Below are 20,887 nucleotides of genomic sequence, written 5' to 3' on the forward strand. Positions count from 1 at the left end.
GCCTCTGTTCAGCTATAAGCAGAAATATCTTTATTAAAGAAAATCTTTTTGCCACATAAGCAGGAACACATATAGGAAAAGACAGCAATGAGTGCTCATTGAGGTCACATTGCTGTATCTTTTCTTCTTAATATACGCTATATTGTTTTATTTAACAAGTAGCAGTTGGTAAATTATGCACTGGGTTTCTAATTAGGCAGTAAAATGTTCTAGAAACACCACTATTTCAATAACAAACTATAATAACCACAATTAAAATTTTCTTGCCTCAATAAGATGAGCAATGTGTTGAATTATGACTACAGTTTGCTGTGTCTGTTTATATTCACCAGTTAAATGCAAATAGACTTCAAATGGTATTTTCAAGGCATTGAGTACCCATAGCTTGCAGATCTTCTCGCAGTAAAGCCAACAGAAATAACAGATAGAGATGCTGTGAAAGTTAGCATTATGGATTAAAATTCTTTGAGAGGAACTAAGGAGAAAGAGTCCTAGAAAAGCAAACATTTAAAAGCCACACAGCACCAGTTTTTGTATCATTTCAAAGCTGAAATTAAGGCACTGACAAAGTAGTTGAACAAATGCTCTTCATTTTCACCAGCATACAAGTCTAGAAAGTGGCACACATGGAAGGTCTGATGCATTCATCCTCTTCAAAAGCTTTATAGTGATCAGACACACCTTTTTACAAATGTATTGGAACAAAAAGTAAATTGCATTCCAATCACCTTAACGATGTTCTCTGCCAAAAGTCCACTCTAATTTTTCAAAATAATCAACTTTTACCCAAAAAAGGCTTCATGTATGCTCTAGTATTACATTGCTCTTCTACTCTTTTTGAATGACATGACCACTTCCTTTGAATACTTTCTCTATGTTGGCAATTCTCCAAAACACCACACCACCCAGGAGGGCATGTATGTCAAATTACACAATCAAAGAACTGCTAACTCCTGGACTCTGAGCATTTCAGCTCTATGTAGCTTTTACATACTAATGAATCCTTAAAAGCACTAGCTTCCTCCCCCCCCCCCCCCCCCCCCCCCCCAATTAAGTACACAAAGGGAGTGAAAGCCACATTAGCTTGATCTGAAGAGGCAAGATGCTTAAAGCTTTTATATAAATCAATCTGAGGGATATAGCTGAGAGAGAGGTTTTTTTATATTTTTCCTTCTGAGGATGAACACATCAGCTAATTAATCTTTACAATACCCATACAGCATAAAACATGTAAAAAGTATTAAAAGGTTCACATAATTTGAGTCATATCAACAAGTATTTCCTTTTCTTTTCGCAAGAATTACAAGAAACATGACCTTAATAAAAAACAGAAGTTATTTCAAAAAATTATTAGTTCTATATGTATTCCATCAGTGTTCCTTAACCTTTATTGTACTCAAAGATAATTCAGAAAATTAGTGTCTGATTCCCTAAGCTGTTAAATAGGTCCTTTAAGCACAAGCAAAACCATAATGGTCAATACGATATTTACTTAAACAAGTAAGTTATTATGTGGTAAGTCAGTGTAGTAAAAGATGGTTACGTAGACCAAAGCAACTCTTCTGAGTCTAGAGCTGCAAGCTCAGTTTCCAAATCAGTTCACAAAATTCAGTTCAGGGTTCAAAAATGCTTTCAAGAAATAAAGATAGGGGGCATGGCATCTTAATCGACTCATCTCCTGACAAGACATAATGTGCATCTGATTAAGGCTCAAGCTTTTCAGACAACTGGAAATGAGGTCTTAATCAAATGTCCGGAAAGAAATCCTAGCTACAAACTACCAAAGCTGGAAAAAATTCCAGATCACATTCTCAGCTTCTCAATTTAGACACTGTCTCATGTTCTCCTGTCATAATTTTCATACTTTATGGATTTTAGGCAGAAAGTCTCAGACCAAATGGGTTTGGAAGTATTAGCTGTATGACAGCTCCCATACAACAGGACAACAGATCAAGACTGGGAAAGTAAGAGTTTCTCAGAGTAAGGAACACTGTATTTCTTCTCATACCTTCCTAGCTTTTTACACCCAGAAAGAAGATAAATGCTAGATAACTAGAATGAAAGATTTGTCAATCATCCAAACCAAAACATTTGGGAAATCAAGGCAACTAAAACAAACAGACAGACAAGTCTTGAAGCTGTCATAGCCATATATCATATCTGAGGCCAGAGACTGCCTGCATATGACTGCACTGGCCTCAGGTATGATAGTAGAGCTGACCAAAACATAATTAGATACTGCCAATGAAAAAACTATGAAAATGTGACTAAAAAGGATGGACTCAGTTCTAAACATCTCATTTGATATAAGACAAAATTGCATATTGAAAAAAAACATTTCATAGCCACACATGATCAGCTCTTTTTATGTAATGGCACAGAAAAAGAAGTAACAATTTGGCTAGGAAGTATGGACTTCAGAGGCATTCATCCTCAGGATCCCTAGAGACAGCTTAAGAGGCAGCCTGAAAAACTGCTGAAATTCTATGTAAAAAGTTTTTCATCTTTATCTGGCTTGCCTGCTGCAGAACTAGAGTTTTCCACAACCACAGCAGAAGCAAAGGCTTCTCCACCCTCTCCCCTTCTCCAGGATTCAGAGCCCTATTCTCATCATGAAATATATTCCACTATCTGTCAACCTCAGTGCAGGAACATTATGCAGTGGAATTCCTTTGGAAAGCATTTAAAGTTAAAATCAACAAAATACATGCCACTAGATTCATCCACTACACATATAGTAGTCTCACCTGTGGTATGTTTTGAAATAGTTAACACTTTGTTTTCTTATAGACTCTTGCAAAACTTCAGACTTACTGCCACAAAATTCTTCTCCAACTTGCATCAGTCTGTAACAATAAAACTAGGTTTAGAAATATTTATTGGTTTATTAATAACTGTTGTTCCAACCTGAATTACAAGCCTCAATTGTTACCATGAGCGTACATCTATCTCCATAAAAGCAGAGCACCAATTTTAAGTTGCAAACACTTCACTCATTCCACAAAAGTCCATGTCTCATTTCCCTCCAAATCCTATCATAATGTCCCATACACATAGAGACAAAGAGCCATAAGCAAAATAAATGTCTTTTTGAGATCCCGCTATGCAGGGCAAGCTGTACAGCTCACAGCCTGAATTTGTCATTTTATTACCAAAACAGAAGGTTATAATACTGTACAGGTTAGCAGTATCACAGTATTTTACTGCTCTTGACTGAGAGTCCCTTTAAAAGCTTTTAGAAACATCAAAATTGTCAGATCTGCACATCTGAAATCTTAAAGGTGGACAATACTGAAATCATATCGCACTTAAGCGCCACTTGAGCAGCAAAGCAATTTATGCTACCTCTCCCAAATACATCCTCATAAATGCCCACATAAAGAAGAAGCGCTCTTCAAACTGTCAGTAGATATGAACAAAGTTGGCATCAGAATGTAAATATCAGCCTTAATTAACTGTGCTGTCTTATCAGAGTTCAAGTCTGTGCACATGTATTAAATGGTCTTATGACCATATCAGAGTACCTGCTGGTAACATCAAGTACAAATATGAAGTCGTCATATTTGAAGTTAGACAGATCCGTTCCCAGAAGATATGTTTTCACTTTCAGTTGAACATCCTACAAAACACAAACAAGTTTTTGTATACTTAATACACTGAAGACAAAAAGGTGAAGGCTCAGATGCCTGGTTCATTATCACTTTTTGGTTTGTTTGCACTTACAACGTCTTTTTGATATTTAGAGTAGAACTCCATTTTCTGTAACATGAATGCTTTCTCATTGCCCTTCTAAAATAATATTAGAATCAGTTTCTTTAACACTCTATAACACAAGGTCAATCCTAGATGCTTTATTGCCACTGCAAAAAGAGAGCTCTGGATTACAATTCAGCCATGGAAACGTTTACAGCTTTTTCATCATACATTTGGGGTCTCACTGCACATCAAACTGATCCAGCAGTCAGACCAGGAATACTGTTAAAACCAGGCAAGTGACTTCAGGTTCTCCATAGCTATGGTTATACCAGAAACATAAAGCAGTATGACTGTGCTAACAGAGAGAAGCACATGAGAAGAAAATAGATTGTGGGGCAGCAAACAGATTGGGAGAAGTGGAATCAGGCTGCAAGTCAGGTTACTATGTTCTGGTATCTTGACTGAGTTTGTAAGCATAGCGACCAAGCAGTAACTGAGTCAGGGAAATTGTATTTCCATGCTTTTAATATAATTAGCTCAAAACAAATCACTTAAAAAAAAAAAAAGAAAATCCCTGGGGAGATTTCTTTAAGAAGATCAGTATAAATATAACTGTAATTAATACCAGTGAAGGGGGGGCAGCAGCGGGGAGATAAATATTTAGGAAGAAAAAAAAAATCAAAAAAACATACCTGCCATATTCGTGAAAGCCCATGTTCCAATTTCTTTTTTACATAGCTGCGGTCAAAACTGTTCTCTTCAGTTCCAATCACATTGCTGCCATCTGAAATTCAAGGTGAAAGGTATTGTATGTATTTCCAAAAGCCTTGAAATGTATTCTAGTTTTCTACCTATAATGAAACTTCTGCCTTAGCCACTATCATATTATCCATTACACGAACTCCAGGAGAGCTCCATTGCTCTACAATTTTGAAAGGGAATGAATAAAGCACATATAAATATTACATGCTAATGCAGACCAGGAGAACTTCTGATTGCTTTTATGCAAGCAGGATACTCCATTCAATAAAAATCAAAAAAAGATGAGAGTAACAGATACTGACATTTCAAATACACAAGATAAAGTTCAATGCTGAAGTGGCAATGCTTTCTACAACAAGATTCTCTAAGATATTCTACCTTTGTAGACAAGAATTATGAACTTAAAAATTTCAGAAGTAAGATTTTTAACTTTCTGCCCTGGTAAATTCTGTCTGCAACTCTGAGGAAAAATACTGAAACTTTTTCCATGAACTATGCAAACAATATAGCATGCTCTTTTCTTTTTTTTTTTTTTTCCCTCTCATTCTAATCTACACTTAAGCATAAAATAATGTCAATCATACAAGCAGGTGTCTGTCTTTCTTCCAAATTACTTTATTTAATTCTAAAACCTTCATTCCTGCAGCACTGGATCACTTTCCAAAAAAGCACTATAATGCATGGTAAACTTCTCCTGTATGTGGTCCTCCCTCTGCCCATGGAGGAAATAAGTTTTATTTCCATTCTAAAAAAGAGAAGGTACTATTTTATATGTGGTTTGTGAATATACAGTTGTGGTTACGCTTGCAGACTGTGATGGCACAGTGTCATGCAGTTTGCTTCACAGCCTATGACTGATGACAGGAAAGCTCTGTCTTAGCCAGACTATACATACAAAGTTTCCCCATGGTAAGAAAAATCTGCTGTTCCTGACAAGCAACTATGCATGTTCTTTAAAGCCCAAGCCATTTAGTGATTTGACAAGAAAGATAAAAACTCACATAAAGTATTACACCGGAATATTACAAAGCATACAGCCCTCCTTCTACCCCATCATTCAAGAGGTTGCAAACACAGAAGAATTAAGATTGCCTGCAGTACCCCAGCATTGTCATGCAGCTCAGACCTGTCTTTCTAGCTTCTCTGCAACCTCCACCTAATTTTCAGTACTTGAGAAGACTATTCACTGCCTTGCTCCTGGCCCAGCTGGTCTCATCTCTCTACCTCCACACACAGGCTCCCAACTCAAAGTCATTTCTTTCCCTGATTCCAGCATTTCCTCTCAAAAACCTCCACCCAGCTCCAAGCTATCATTTTGCACACACATCAGGCAGTCTCATCCATCCCTGCTGCCTAGGCTTCACAGGAACAGGCAGAACAAAGTCCAGATCATGCAGGAACCAAGAGAGGGAACTGGAAAAAATACATAAATAAATAAATGAAAGTTCCTTATGATACCATGGGAAAGACAGTTCCTACCTATAATTTGGGCCTACGTGGAGAGCAACAGGACATGTCTAACAGACTAGCACCTGTCTAACACCCTTGACTTAGATTGTGTTCTTGAAAGATGGACTCCCTTTTTTCAACCTGTTGGACTTCATGACTAGGTAGACACATCACTGCTATAATGCAAACAGGAAGGTAAAGGAAAGAGTAGAACATTTAACAGCTCCTCAACAACTGGCAGTAGTGTCTTGGCCAACCCTAACTTGTGGAACACATTATTTGATGGGGGGGGGGGGGGGGTATTTCTAGCCTCAGCAAGGAATTCAGAAGTGATCCAAGGCCATGGACTGAACTGCCTCAGAGGGATTACATGCAGCTTCTACCCAGGGAGACAGCACTGAGGCTGTGAAGCATGTTCAGCTGTTAAACTGTGTGATGCTGCCAGACAGCTCAGGTGCAGCTCCAGCAGCTTTTCATTCATGAGTGGATCTCCTCAGTGCAGGGACAGGATTTTATATGGTCATTCAAAACTAGCAAGGAAAAAAACGCCACCTCCATCCTGAATCCGTGTCACAATAGTGTTCCTTAGGTAGTAATGTGCTACCAGGACCACAGTGAGAGCTAATCCTGACTGACCTTTGCAGTTCTTCATTACTAGGCTTCATAGTTTTTTTCCAGAAAGCCTCCTGGCGTAATTTCACTTTCCTCAGAGACAGTAGCAATTTTTTATGTCTAATTTGCTATCTACTGAAGAAGAGTACAGAACCATAAAGAACCTCCGTTTGCCAATGCTAAGATATTTTTTGTCAATGACAAAATGCTCTTTCCATGTCAAGCCTTGCCCTGAATCCAGACCATGCAGTCTAGATGAATATCATGTAAATACTGTGGGCACCTTACTAATAAGCCCAGTAAGGAAGGGGAGGCCAATACAAGATTTTAATCAACCTTTACAGATGTGTGCAGAACAGACCTCTGCAGCATTGTCTGGACTATTGCATATTTAAGAGAAGGAAAAATGGCTATGACTGAACAAGAATGGTTATGACTGGTATCAGATACTGACAATTCAGTTAAACCAAAATACAAAAGAACACAGCAGAGGCTGACCATGTTCTGACCATATTTTCTTTACATCATCCAGTGCTCACTGCCAAGTGAGCAGAGTTTCCTTCTGTAACAATCATTAATCCTAAATAGCACTTACCAGTGTCTCATACTCCCAGTCCTAGGCCAGACTCTCTGTAAGTAGAAGAGCATGATAGGCATATTCCTTCTCCCCATCAACCATGTGTTTTCTGCTTTGAACTTTTTCAGAGTGTGTTTCTCAGAACAAGAACTATTTGCATTTCCCATGTAAATAAAAAAAAATTCTAAATATTGCATATATAAAATAAATTATCTATTATATGACAGCGAAGCAAGAGAAACAACAAAGATATGAAACCTTCGACACCTGTAGCTCCATTTAAATTAAGCAAACGTGGGGAATATGGTTACTGAGAAGGATGCTGGCCTTGCTTAATTTCTTTCATGTGGAGTTGTTTGGTGTGTCTGGACATGTTATTAAATTATGATCTTTACCAAACACTGAGGGAGCTTCATCTGCAAGCTAGGTATTATGATAGTGAACATATGAATGCTACCAAGAAGAATCTTCAAGCCAGTTAAGTTAAAATCAGTCTGCCCATGAGGCTAAACCTCAAGAATACAGAACGAGTACAATCCTATATGCAGCCAGAATGTAAAAGCTCTGGTACTTTCAATTGATTAAATCCTCCTCACAGTTAAAAAAATAATGAAATACATTCTGGAATTTGGCCTTATAGTAGGGATACATATTAATTTCTTCCAAGGCTACAAAGCTGTGTTCAACTCTTTCCTGTTTAAGGTCATTGAGACTGCTTTTGCAGGCTGACCGAGAATTTACCCAATTACTCAAAATGAGAAGATAAAAGGCCACTTGATGTGAAAACAAGGCTCAAACATAATTCCATACTACAACTACTGTTGCAGGGCACTCAAAGAAAATTTTCCTTATGAAAGAAAAATCGTAAAACAAATATTAGCCAGTGTACACGTAAATTATAATTTAGTAACTGTACCTAAACATGCTCCTTTTCTCCTGAAAGCAGTAATTCTGACAAATGCATTTTCAAAAGTGACTTATAACGGAAGGGTAAACAAAATATAAACAGAAAGAATAACCCAACTAGAGAAACACTAAGCGGATTTATCTTTTCTCTGACTATATGTGTAAATAAAACCAGCTATCTCAGTTACACTACCCTCTTTAGAAGCTTCTGCAACCTCCTCTCTTCTATATTTCTGCAGAGTGAAGCCAAGTCTAAACAAGTCAGTATCTTTGAACCCTTCTCAAGATTAAGACCACAGTCCTTGTCCTCACGAACTGCCATTTATGAAGGAATGGTTGGACAGAGTCATTTGCATGCTACTGTTCAATAAAAATCCAAGCAATATTCTTTACGGCAATCACCTCGTGCTCCTGGTTTACAGCCAGTCATGCTAAGAGGTCTTGTTTCCAGTCTTTTAATGAACTGTACTGCAGCTAATTTCATACATTCAAACATATGAATTTAGGATAATTTCCTTGAACATCAAGGATTGGACAAAGGTCCAAAAGCAGTTACACTTTCTGCTTAAAAAAATTTGGAACAGGTAGCAGAACACATAAATATTCATAATTCACATAAAAATAAGAATCAGAAGCATCCAGGAGTTATTATTCTAGATGCCTGATTTAAATACAGTAATTTTTCAGATTTCTCAGTAGTTCTGCAAAATTCATGAAGGCAGCCTTCAGTCATAACAAAAGGTTTTTGTTTAATCCTCACTAGGCAGAGGGAAAAAAAAAAAAAAAAGAAATCAATCAAATCACTGTCCTCTAGCTTCATTCTTTGAATACCAAGCAGGTCTTGCACAGAATTTATGCAATATTATTAATGGAGTGTTTTGAAAATTAAAATGGTTGAAGTTAAATTTACATCTTACATCATTTTCTTCTTGCTTTTCATTGAATCTATTACAGCTATTACAGTTACTACCAACTTTTACCACTAGGATTACACTTGTGAAATCAGGAGTTTAAATGCCATAATTATCATTTTACCGCCTAGTTTCAGTTCTTCTGTTAAACTAGTGTTAAATTAAAATACACGTGAATTACATCAACATCACAGTAAATTTTATGGTATGCAAAAATCCAGCTGAACCAGACAGGACCTCGCACAAACCAATGCAACTTTGAAGTCCACTTTGCTTTGAGCAGGGAAGACAAGACCTGCAGAGGTCCCTTTAAAACTCATTTTTTATTTGATTCTATACTACAAACACAAACAATGCTTTGACCATGACCAACAGTGCAATGCAAAAATTTCCAGTAAGCAGTTTATTTTCAGGGATGAAAACCTGTATCACGGCAATTTGCTGTTTACTATATGAACACCAAAATCACAGAATAAGTAGCAGTTCATTAAATGTGACTTAGAACTCATTTTATGCTATGGAGTCGATACTTTTAGCTCACTAATTTTATCTTCAGTATAATTAAACAAGTCCTACATATGAACACTTAATTCTATCTTTCCAACAGTATATTAGAGCAATTAGTTAAGTGTTATTATTGATGATTCATAGAACTATAAATACGATACATTTCACTATGATTTACTGCCACTCTGTCATAACACTTCAGCAAACTAAATCTCATTAGTATTTCCTATTTCATGAAAGGTACTAAAATATGTTTTATGCTTTAAAAATTTTTAGGACTGCATTTATATCTAGAGATAATTATCTGTTTCCATTTAGTTTATTCCAAGTTAGGTATTTTTTTAATTGATCTTAAAAAACAGTAATCCCCAAAGACTAGTCCACACTATAACTGAAAGAACAACAGCAAATTCTGAACTCAATTCTATGGAAAAAAAAGAAAAAAGCCTCAATCTCAGAGTCTCTCCTAAAAACGTTCCCCCCCAAAAAACCCTGTTGTGAAATTATTTTCTATTCCATTTTGCTCGTCAGTCTCAAACTAGACTAATTTCCAGAACACAAATAAGCAGAATATTTAATGATATAAAGCAGACATACCTCTTTCCTCAGAAATACAGTACAGCAATTATTTCCAAGTTATGCAAAGTACATTTTAATATCTGTAACAGGCATTAATAATCACAAATACACAACACACCATCTAGATGAACTGCAACCTCCTTTCTATAATCCATGCAGGACTTCTTTTGGATAAGCTTCACAATTAAAATAGAAAGAGCTATGTAATTCATGTCTTCTAAATCCAGCTTCTCACTTTTACCGCTGGGTCTGTGCCCTAAGATCAAGAGTCCCTTGACCCATTTATGGTACTTTGTAAGACTGCTGACATTAACTGGCACAATGAGAGAAAAATAGCGGGACAGCCTTCCGTTCCCAAAATTATAAAAGCCAGATACACATACAACAGTTACGACTGCTCCTTCTATTGCTCCAGTCTATGGGGTTTAATTGAGAGAATAATTTTAGCTTAATCTCCTGAACTGCCTCTATGGTTCCTTCTGAAATACCCTTCTACATACTCTTTCTACAGGATTTTACTCTTTGGCTTTAGCACATATCACAGCTATTAAATCAATAAATATGGAATGAGACTTCCATGTACAGGTTTAGTAATTACTACAGCATGAGCAATGACTTCACTTGGTAGATATTTATAGTCCCTCTGAAATTAAATTATACTTGTGAAATTCCCTTTTGTGTGCTTTATCATTGCCGAGGTATTTGAAAAAGTGATTCAGTAGCTCAAATATATTCTAGTTGTACATTACAGCTAAGCCACAATGTCTCCAGAAACTTAAAAACTGAGTGACAGAGGAGTTAGTGGATTAGTAGTAAACATACCAAAACACTCTGGCATGCATTTAAAAAACAATGCATTTAAAATTATGCATGTGACTGAATATACGACTTTATTAGGCTTAATGGTTCCTTTAAAAGGTTTTGCAGTGCAAATGATTTTGTTTCTGCAGGATATCACAAGTAACCACACTAAGGGGAACTATTTTAAAAATTACATCTGGAGCTGAGCAAGCCTACCATGATAATGTTTCTATGCAATAAACTCTTTATGATACCTGCTTTATTTTACACACGCAAAGATGAGAACAAAATGAAAACAAGAGAAGTAAATGTAATTATCTGAAGTTATTTTAAATTTAAAACTAAATATTATTGAGAATGGGCAATTCACTCAAAACTTCAGAATCTTTCTTCACATAGTGCATCTCAAAAATAAATATTTCAACTCTGAATTTTAATTCTGGTATACTTATAAAAACTTTCACCTGAAATAATAGTTTCAACGAATCCACTTTTTTTTAATTATTATTTTTTTAAGATTTCACACAATACAGGAAGGACACCCCAAAGAAAATATTTTCATTAATTTTTCAAATTTAAAGTAGGAAGACAAAGTTAATTAGCATAAATTTCATTTTTTTTAAGACTTAAAATCTGTAATAAATCTGATTTCTGAAAGAAATGTTGGATTTCAAATACATTGTAGGAAGCACAGTGCTCCAAGATCTGTTCCTTACTTCTATTTCCAATTAGTTTTCCCCTCCTTCTTATCACCTAACATAAAGGATACAAGTTTTATGCAAATCAGGCAAGAAAGAATAACTTTAGCAGCAAGCCTACACTCCTTGTCCTTTTACAGAAGCCTCCTTTTCAGTAAGAAAACAGCAAACCTATCTGATTCAAATAAATAGGAGTTTTGCATAAATCTTAGTACTGTAAATTTCACACTCTGCCCTCTGCCAAACACACGCGTCTTGGGTTAGTGGGGAAATAAAGTCTGTCTTCAGACATTTTATATTAATTTAGAATACATCCAGCAAAATGTACTTAAGAGGACTTAGACAATAGACAAAGGTTTTGTGCTTCTGTCCTAAAAACACAAACTGGAACAATAAAAGAAAATCAAAATTGTACTTCAAGATGAAATGTTTGCCTTTTCCTGTAAGGTTATCAAGGAAATTGTGACTGTATCTTATGATGGATTCACTAGTAGATATGACATACAACATTCAGGAAATTGGATTTCCTGAAAATCACAACAGATTTACAACAGATTCATTCCCTATTGTTTCAATCACCTTTCCTAGTACATAATCCAGTATCCCAATCTACTAAGTTTAATATGCAGTGAAAATTTCAACATTGATCAAAAAAATCTGAAAATCCACATTGGTCCTATGTTAAAGGGAAAAATCCTCAGATTTTGAAGTCATCTATCACAGCTGACTTCCCACTCAACAATAAGCACTGTTTAAAATAAAATTGCTTAGATCTGTAATAATGGCACATACACATATTCATTAAAAAACGAACCTTACACTGAAGACTACAAAAATCCAGTTAGTATTTAAGTCCTTACTGCACACTCTAAGCAATAATGCTGAAGGCACTGAGTCAAGACCACAAAGATATCAACACACAAATTAACAACTTCAGCACAAGAAAGTTATTTGGAAATATCAGAAGTTTTGTTTCCAGAACAGTTTCTTACCAGAAGACACAGCTACTGCCTCATCTTGGTCATGATTCTCATGCCACTGCATCGTTCGGTAGTAACTGAGCATGACTTCCCAGAGGGCTTTGCAGAGATCAGCAAGGCATGGAATGTAGCTGTCTGATGTAATATGCTACAGAAAACCAAAATAATATTGTGAAACTTAACAATTATGTTCATTTTTTGCAGAGGCAAAACAAACCATACAAAAACTTCCGTATTCATCCAGCTGAGGTGCTTGATGTATATCAGTTTCCTTTTTAAAAGTATTAGAGAGCTGATGAATGCCTGATTTTAGTCAACGAATCAAATGCTGTCTAAAAGTGTAAAGTTTGTTTGTTAGCACCTTTTTTTTTTTTCTTTTTTCACTTGGCCCATATATTAACCACCTCTTATATTTATGGAACAGCAAGGTAGATACAGAAGTAAAGCCATACAGTCTAACGGTATCACCATCAAAGAGGGATGCAGCCACCCCTGTGACATGCAGACACTGTGTCAATTCAATGATACAGACACTTGTACTTCAGTAGTACATAGAAGCCATCCTGGCTGATGCCCCATTGGACTGAATGCTGTATAAAGAAGCAGTATAAAAACAAATAAACAAACTTAGATGGCACCCGTCCTACCTCCCCAATCCATCCTGCTCCAAAGAGCCACTTGTGATTTAAGATATTCATTAGGTGAAAAGTATCAATTTTATCAGAGAGATAGATACACAGTAGAAATATCTAAGATGAGATTGTCAGGTAAAGGAATGAATTTGAGAAGGGATCTTGCTGGGTAAAGAAAAGACTAAAATAATGTATTGCTTATCTGAGTGGCAATGGTAAGTCACCCTTGTCTCACTTGCTGTGAAGAAGCACAGTCTCACAGCTTATAAAAAAGGGCAAAGTCCAGCTGCACAAATGGGATTTCAATTACATTATTATTTAAAGGTTCTCAGAGAAGTCTGGAAATCAGCACTTCAAACTAACACTGTTGCAGAAAACAGTTCATACTTTCCCATTGCTACTTCAGTGTCCACAAGCTTTCTGCAAGGCTAGTTAGTTTTACCATGTGGGTACTGCATGCTAACCCAAAAATGTATATCCAAGATGATATAAAAGCTTTGGCATTACAGTTACAACAAAACTCTTCGAAAATAGTAACAGCTTCTGTAACAGTGATGTCAACATAACCACCATAATAATCCACCATGGATTCTATAGAAAGCAAACCCTTAATCAAAGCAATCAATTCCCTCTGAACTGCACCCTCATCCACTGATATAACTGTGGCTTTCTAAACACTAAGTGTCCTTCCTGAGCAACAAACTGCAACAAAATGTTGATAACCTTGAATATTAGGTTTGATGGCAAATAAACATTAGACTGGACAGATTTCTTCACAAATGCAGATGCGTCACTTACACCCCTCCTATTTTTCAGCTTTCAGGTAAAAAAAAAAAAAAAAAAAAAATAAACTGCACGTCTTTATTTTCTATTTAATCATGTTCTCTTGCTTCCTAAGCTTAAATAATGTTCCTGGCAGTAGCACATACTGCCCAAGCCATATTCTCTAACACTCAGCTAATGGTTAAGGACTCAAAAACTGTTCCTCAGCATTAATAGATGCCACTAGCAAAAGTATCTGGAGGCCTCATATTAATCATTATGTCTTTTCAGTTTGCTTGGGTTTTTTTAAACGAATTATTATTCTGGTTCTGTTCCCTATCAAACCAGAGCTGCCTCAAGGATACAAATTAGGCATCCTGGACACACCAATAAAAAAAGAGAAAGTCAAGTTCTTGGTACATAAAAAAAGGAACAATTGAGAACACTTTTTTTTCCTAAAACACCCTTTAATTGGAGAGTTGATATACATTAGTGACTGCATTATTGAGACACTTTAATCTCAGATACTATAGACCTTTGCTAACAATGGAACAAAATAGGGTAATAAGTTTATCATTTAAACAGTAAGTTGTCCTGCCATTTCAACAGCTGTTTCAGCAACTTTCTCTGCCAACTCATCAGTCAATGTTACTCTTACTGTATTTCAGGGCTTTTAGTAGCTATAAAAGCTAAACTTTGATTGTGCAGATCACTATACTTGAAGACATATTTGCTTCCAGGTGGCCAGGAAGAAAGGATCACTTACTAAATACCAAGATAATTCCATTTAGACTAAGGAAATAGACCACTGAATTTCTTTGAACTTATGCTAGAATAAAGAAAATCAAAACTTGAAGATGAAGCAGCCAAACTCTCCCCTGCTCCAATAGTATTCAAAAGGAGAAGGGATGTAAAAGTTAGGCGTATCGCTAGGAAAAGAAATGCTCAACAAGGAAACAGGGACTCAAAGTGCACAGGCACATAACTTACATAAATGCCTAAGAACTACCGAAAACATTATTCTTTTAAAAAACCCGACATTATTATAAAATCCCGTATCTGACTTCCAGAAAGAAACAAACAAACAAAAATTAAAACAAAGAAAAAAAACTCACTGTAGTCCCCCACTACCCATGTAAAATGGAAATGAGCTAAATGAGTTCATTTAGAAAGATTTTTAGAAACACACAACAGGACATCTGTCCAAAAAGGAAAACTTTAATTTTATATGATTTCCATTGTTTAATTAGAGTAAGTACTCCATAACCACTTATACGTGAAGAGCATCCTGGCTTAACAGTGTAGACAGACTGAGGAGGGTTCTCACTGGAACTAGACACAGAGAAAGAAGGCCCCATATTTTAGTCTTAAACAATTTATTCCCTGACAGCTGAATGCAAGAGATGAAAATCTGTTGGTATTTTTTCTATGGGAAGTTAGAAATGGAATTGCTATGACAGTCCAGCTTATTCAGTGCTCTGATTTCACAAATGCACTGCAACAGGTAACAACTGACACTGAACAGCATGATTTGTAAGAGACCAAAATTTCCCATCTGCAGTCTGTCTCTAAATACCTAATTGTTACCAAGACAGTAATGAAAAAATAATTAAAAAATCGGTAAATTTCAAGGAAATTACAGCAGTATTCATAGTACATTATAGTCCCAAAGTTTGAGTAGCATCCTTTATACAGACTGCCATATTCCAGATATTGCAGGCTCATGTGACTAGAGAAGCATCTCATGAGGGTTTTGAAGAAGGAAAACCAAATAGAAATAATGAGGTAATAGTTTTGTAACCATGCAGTTAAAGCCACTCTCTTTCTGTGTATTATGAAATGCGGTATTTCCAGTGATCTGAAAGATCCTCCTGCACTGTAAAGGTGTGAGAGACTGAAAGAGTTAATGTCTCAAACATTGTGGTGGGGCAAGTTCTGCTTAAAGACAAACCCTGCACAGCAAGGAACCAAGGTGAAAAGCCCATCAGCTCAGACATCAGCAACAGGAGGGGGAGGGCGTGCTGGAGGGTGCGCAGCTCCCTGTTCTGATAAGCTGTTCTGATACAAAGATCAAACAGTGGCCGTGTCTGCAGGGAAGGAGAAGTTACTCCCCAAAAGACCCCCAAGCCCAAAGGCTCACAAACTGCTCATCAGCCTAATAAGTTTGAGTGCCTGCCCGAAGGAGGGGCAAGGATGATAAAAGGACAGAAACTGAAGCCCCGGGTGCGCAAGCCCACCAGGACTGGACGCCTCAGCTGACTGGACCCCTCGGCTGACTGAACCAACACTGGACCCAGGACCAGTGAAATCTTTCTCTCTTCCTTTCTCTCTCTCTGTCTTCTTCTCTCTTTCCTTTTCCCTTTCCACAATCCCTACACCTCATCTGTTTCAAGATATAAACCACTGACCAAGTCTGAGACTAAGAGTAGATCCCTAGACCCTTCTCTGAGGAGGAGTCTAGAAAGCAAGGGGGTCTGCTCTGAACCTCGTGACTCAACGGGAGGGACTTATTTATTTTAATTTTATTTTAATTTATTCCCTGAATTGATGTATATGGTTACCCTGGGTTACACGGTTTACAGTAGTTGTCTTATGCCAGTTCCTGTTGTGAGAAACCCTGCCACCTACAATCATGCCTCCCCAGTTCAGTTTGCTTCTGTCATGAATAAAATCTTTAACTGATCATTTGGTGTCATTTCACCTTAATTTAGACCGAGGGAATTTCGAATTTAACAGGACTCCCTGGTCTGTCCAGCCTGGGTCGTGACAAAAGGGTAAGATCAACAGCAGCACACAATCTCTATTTTAGAAGATGTCAGGAGGCACTCAGTAGTACTGTTTCTAAGTGTAAATAAATGGGCTTAGTGTTACAAACATCAGCAAAGAATGAGAAATAAACTGAAGGGCATACAGAAGTATAAAGCAAAAAAACTCAGAAGAAAAGTGCTTTAGAAACTAAGAAATGAAAACAAAACCACCTTCTGAAGACTTAAAGCAGAAATATGAAAGGGCTGCAGTCCAGAGAACAGAGATCAGGGTTTGCTGGTTTTCTTCCACTAGAACTCATCTCAGTGAAGTGCAAATACCACCTATCTGGAACCTTACTCATTCTGTTCATTAATACTTATGTCAATTACTCCCAATAAATTAATTTTTCATAATCCACTTTCACTCATATGAAGCTTTTTAGATTACATAAGCCTCTTAAGTCAAAGGGGCACCTCTTCAAAATGAAATGGTTTTCAATGCAGATGTGTTGTTTACTAGTTGAAGCTGCACAATCCCAGGAGATCTGAGAAGTGAAAGAGCAGAAAATGGATCAGAACATGAACTTCAATCTCTTTGTGACTGTACTTTGATTTAATAAATTGCAACTGATCGGGTGGGTCCTTGAGTTGATGAAGTATGATGAGGGCTTAGCCTGTGACTGAAACAAATGTCCTGAAGAATGTTCAAGATAGAAACATAATTTCAAATTTCAAATCAATGTTAGAACCACCTAAAATATCTCACACTCTCCCTTCCCACCACTGAAGTTTAAGAAAATTTCTCAGGGTGTAACAGTAAAATCACAAGAGAAAGAATTAAAGAGTAAACTAAAAATACTACTCAAAATACAGTAATTCATTCGAACAACATTTAAAAAAAATAAAACAAAACATACACATGCAAGAAACTGCACCTAAAATCTATACTAGAGGAAAATCCATGTTTATTACCAATCCATGATCTGCCTATCATCAGGCTTTTGCATCTCAGTATTACAGCTGTCCCTTGCCTGGATACCAAAAGTGCAATCCATCTGATACAAAGTTAGGAGTAATGGGAAGACTCCAATTGTTAGTATCTTTACAAGAATCCTTAGTGAAATGCAGTACTATAGAAATTGTGAATACTGCCTAAATTCACTGAAATAAAGTTCAAAGCTAATAGTGATTCCAGTAACTAGCATATTATACTGAAGACATGGGAGTTTTGAAATGTTGGTCTCCTGTTTGTTTCCTATGATTTACTTCTTTACATTTATTTAGATGGTGTGTATACGAACTCCAAAGTGCTAAGATTTAGTGCAATCAAAATCAGCATTAAGTTGTGAATAACTAATCTCTCAATTAGCCTATGAGTTGTATTAAGAAACTATAGTAGCTGCAGGTTTACTTTAACTACCGAGTCCCTACTTACATAAGGTACACTTACAACAGTGGAAAACTTCAGATTAAAAAATATAAGTATATGCAAGAATTACATACTGTACAGAGGTCTTTGTACTGTAACTTCTGAAACTTGGTGTCTGTGTTTCCTGCACACAGCTCCACATATCCAAGGACTACTTGAAACACAGTGTTGTGAATGGCTTGAGTGAAGTGCATATGTAACTGGTCCATTGCTGTCTAAAAGAAAAGGAATGAATGTGTCAAAGAGAAACGAGTTGAGGTCAGTGCTTTTCTTCCCACTGGAAACACCTCCAACTAAGATAAAAATATTTCCTTTGCAATTAATGAAACTAAAACAACAACTACAAAGTCTTCAATTCATCCGCTTGCCAAACTCAGTTCTTCCTTGAAGAATATAAAGTAGGATTAACTGTTACAGAAAGGCATGCACATCATATCGATAAATTTCTTACAAAAACCCTCTTTGCAGTAAAAAAAAAATTACATTTAACAAAGCTTACTTTTTCCAGAAAAACAAACTTCAGTACATGTAGTAAACACTAATGACTATATAACATGTTTTACTATAATCACGCCTGAGTTTGAGGTCAGGCTGTTTCCCTAGTTATCCTATTGATCCTTTGTTAATAGACTGGTACATAACATTAGTCCATTTCAGAAACTGAATCTTCTCATTGTTTCAAGATATGCTAATAATCAGTATATATGGTACATAAGAATTGAGAAAAAAAATTATTTGATTTGCCAGAATGAAGTTATCAGGTCTTGCAGATTTGAAAGTGTTCTGTTTTGCTACTTGCTATTTGACATTCTTTGCTACTGACAAGAGCTGAGAACTCAATCACCCCCATAAGAAATGAACAAGCAATTCTGCTTCAATCTTATCACAAATAACCAATCTTCTGCAGCTAGTCCTACCTTGAATTAGTCAAAGAAAACAGAATGACAAATGAAAACATGAAAAGTATTGAAGACACTGAAGGTTCCTGTCATTTTGTTTAACGAGAAGGGGTCAAAATGGGAGATATTTCAAACAAAAAGTCTGCCTTTCTCAACGTACCATGCACTAGACTTCAGAGCAGTGAATGCATTAGATCTACTTTTGTTCAGTAAATAAAGAATTTGCATACAATTGCACACAATGCACTAACAAAGGAAAAGTTTAATCAAGCTTCTCCCGATTTTAAGCTGCAGTCTTCAGGCAGTCCAATAATTCTGCACATTGTCAAAGTATGGGACGAGAAATCCGTTTCTATCTTATTGCAGAGCTACACTCTTACCACAGTCAAGCCATGGAAAAAAAACAACCCACTTTGCTAGAAAGATTCTAATTAGAAAGAAACAAAAACCAAGCAAAAATTTAAAAACAAACTCAAAAAACGCATTCTAATGTCTGCCACGCTTCTGAATACTGGGCAACAACATTAAAAAAACCCAAGCATAATAAAGAACGAATAGGGTTCTTGTCCTGTCTTCATCAGGGGACAGGCACTTTGACATGATCTTTAGCACCTAAAGCTTTTTGGAGGAATCTCTTCTCTAAACAAAACATTGCTACACTGGCACAACCATGTTTAGCCTCACTACGGTATGAAAATGGATCATGTCAGAGGCAGTACTGTTGTTGTTGTTATTATTATGACCAATAAAAACTTTTATGTACTGTAGAAGGGGATAAAGTCCCTGTAGTGCACATAAAACAATATGCTAGGGAAAACTGAGTTATTCCTGCCTCAGGCAAAGTTCAGCATATAAAGCTGGGTGAAGAAGAAGGAAGGGGAGGATGTTCGGAGTGATGGTGTTTGTCTTCCCAAGTCACCGTTACACACAATGGAGCCCTGCTTTCCTGGAGATGGCTGAACACCTGCCTGCCGATGGGAAGTAGTGAATGAATTCCTCGTTTTGCTTGTGCGCGCAGCTTTTGCTTTACCTATTAAACTGCCTTTATCTCAACCCACGAGTTTTCTCACTTTTACTCTGCCGATTCTCTTCCCCATCCCAACCAGGGGGAGTGAGTAAGCAGCTGCATGCTGCTTAGTTGCTGGCTAGAGTTAAACCATGACAATTAGGAAAATAAACTTCCATCACAGTACTCAAAGCTTCACACTGTTACACTACTGTTCTTTGTGACTTACTCAGAAGATGAGTACGAACCTGTGTTTTTCCAAGCAGCCTGTAAGCCTGCTGAACTTTTGTATAATGACTGATATCAAAGTTCTTACATATTTTGGAGAGCGCTACATCCAATTGTTCCTATATAAATGAAGGAAAAAAATGTTAAACGCTAAATAAAAACAGGCCAAGTAATACATTAATTAAACAACAACAAGTGAAGATGTTTATTTAAATAATCTGATAATTATGCTTGTAAAATAGCCAAGACTGTACATTAGCAGACTATTCTGAGGTGCTTAAATGTTACTTCTTGCAGTCTAAAGTACTTCAGTCTGAAGTTTCTGTCAGCCAAACAGTTCCACCATTTCCAAGAACAAGCACAGTAAAAAGTACACTACTTTGCTGAAATCAAATTCAAAGTGATATTTACTTTGAGAAGGTCTAGTACCCCAATATGGGAGAGCTGGGATTTCTAACTTTACTCTGACTCCTAAGAAAAACCCAGATCTGGGGAAAAAAAAAAGAAAATGCTCCACAGGTCTTTCAGCTCAAGCAATTCAATTATATACTTCTTAACCCTCTGACTGCCATCTATTAAATGGAACTAACACTATCTGACTGAAAAGTTCATTGTGAAGTCATTTATGAAGTATTATACCAGCAAAATGATCAGTACCATAGGAGAGGGGAAAAAAAAAACACACACACACACACACACACAATTA

The 20,887-nt window shown here is 36.6% G+C and overlaps 1 protein-coding gene across 2 annotated transcripts in view; it reads right to left on the reverse strand.

Moving 5' to 3' along the window:
- The window catches only part of VPS50 (VPS50 subunit of EARP/GARPII complex), a 100,070-nt gene that overhangs the window by 46,535 nt on the left and 32,648 nt on the right, over positions 1-20,887 (reverse strand). For both annotated transcript variants that reach the window (XM_030008913.2, XM_030008914.2), the window contains exons 11-16: positions 20,202-20,300; positions 18,123-18,263; positions 12,491-12,626; positions 4,389-4,480; positions 3,525-3,619; positions 2,748-2,846 (exon numbers count right to left, since the gene is read on the reverse strand). In XM_030008913.2, coding sequence (XP_029864773.1) covers positions 2,748-2,846; positions 3,525-3,619; positions 4,389-4,480; positions 12,491-12,626; positions 18,123-18,263; positions 20,202-20,300 — 662 coding nt within the window. The remainder of the gene's footprint in view (positions 1-2,747; positions 2,847-3,524; positions 3,620-4,388; positions 4,481-12,490; positions 12,627-18,122; positions 18,264-20,201; positions 20,301-20,887) is intronic.

This window comes from Aquila chrysaetos, chromosome 3 (genome assembly GCF_900496995.4).
Source record: "Aquila chrysaetos chrysaetos chromosome 3, bAquChr1.4, whole genome shotgun sequence".
Lineage (NCBI taxonomy): Eukaryota > Metazoa > Chordata > Aves > Accipitriformes > Accipitridae > Aquila > Aquila chrysaetos.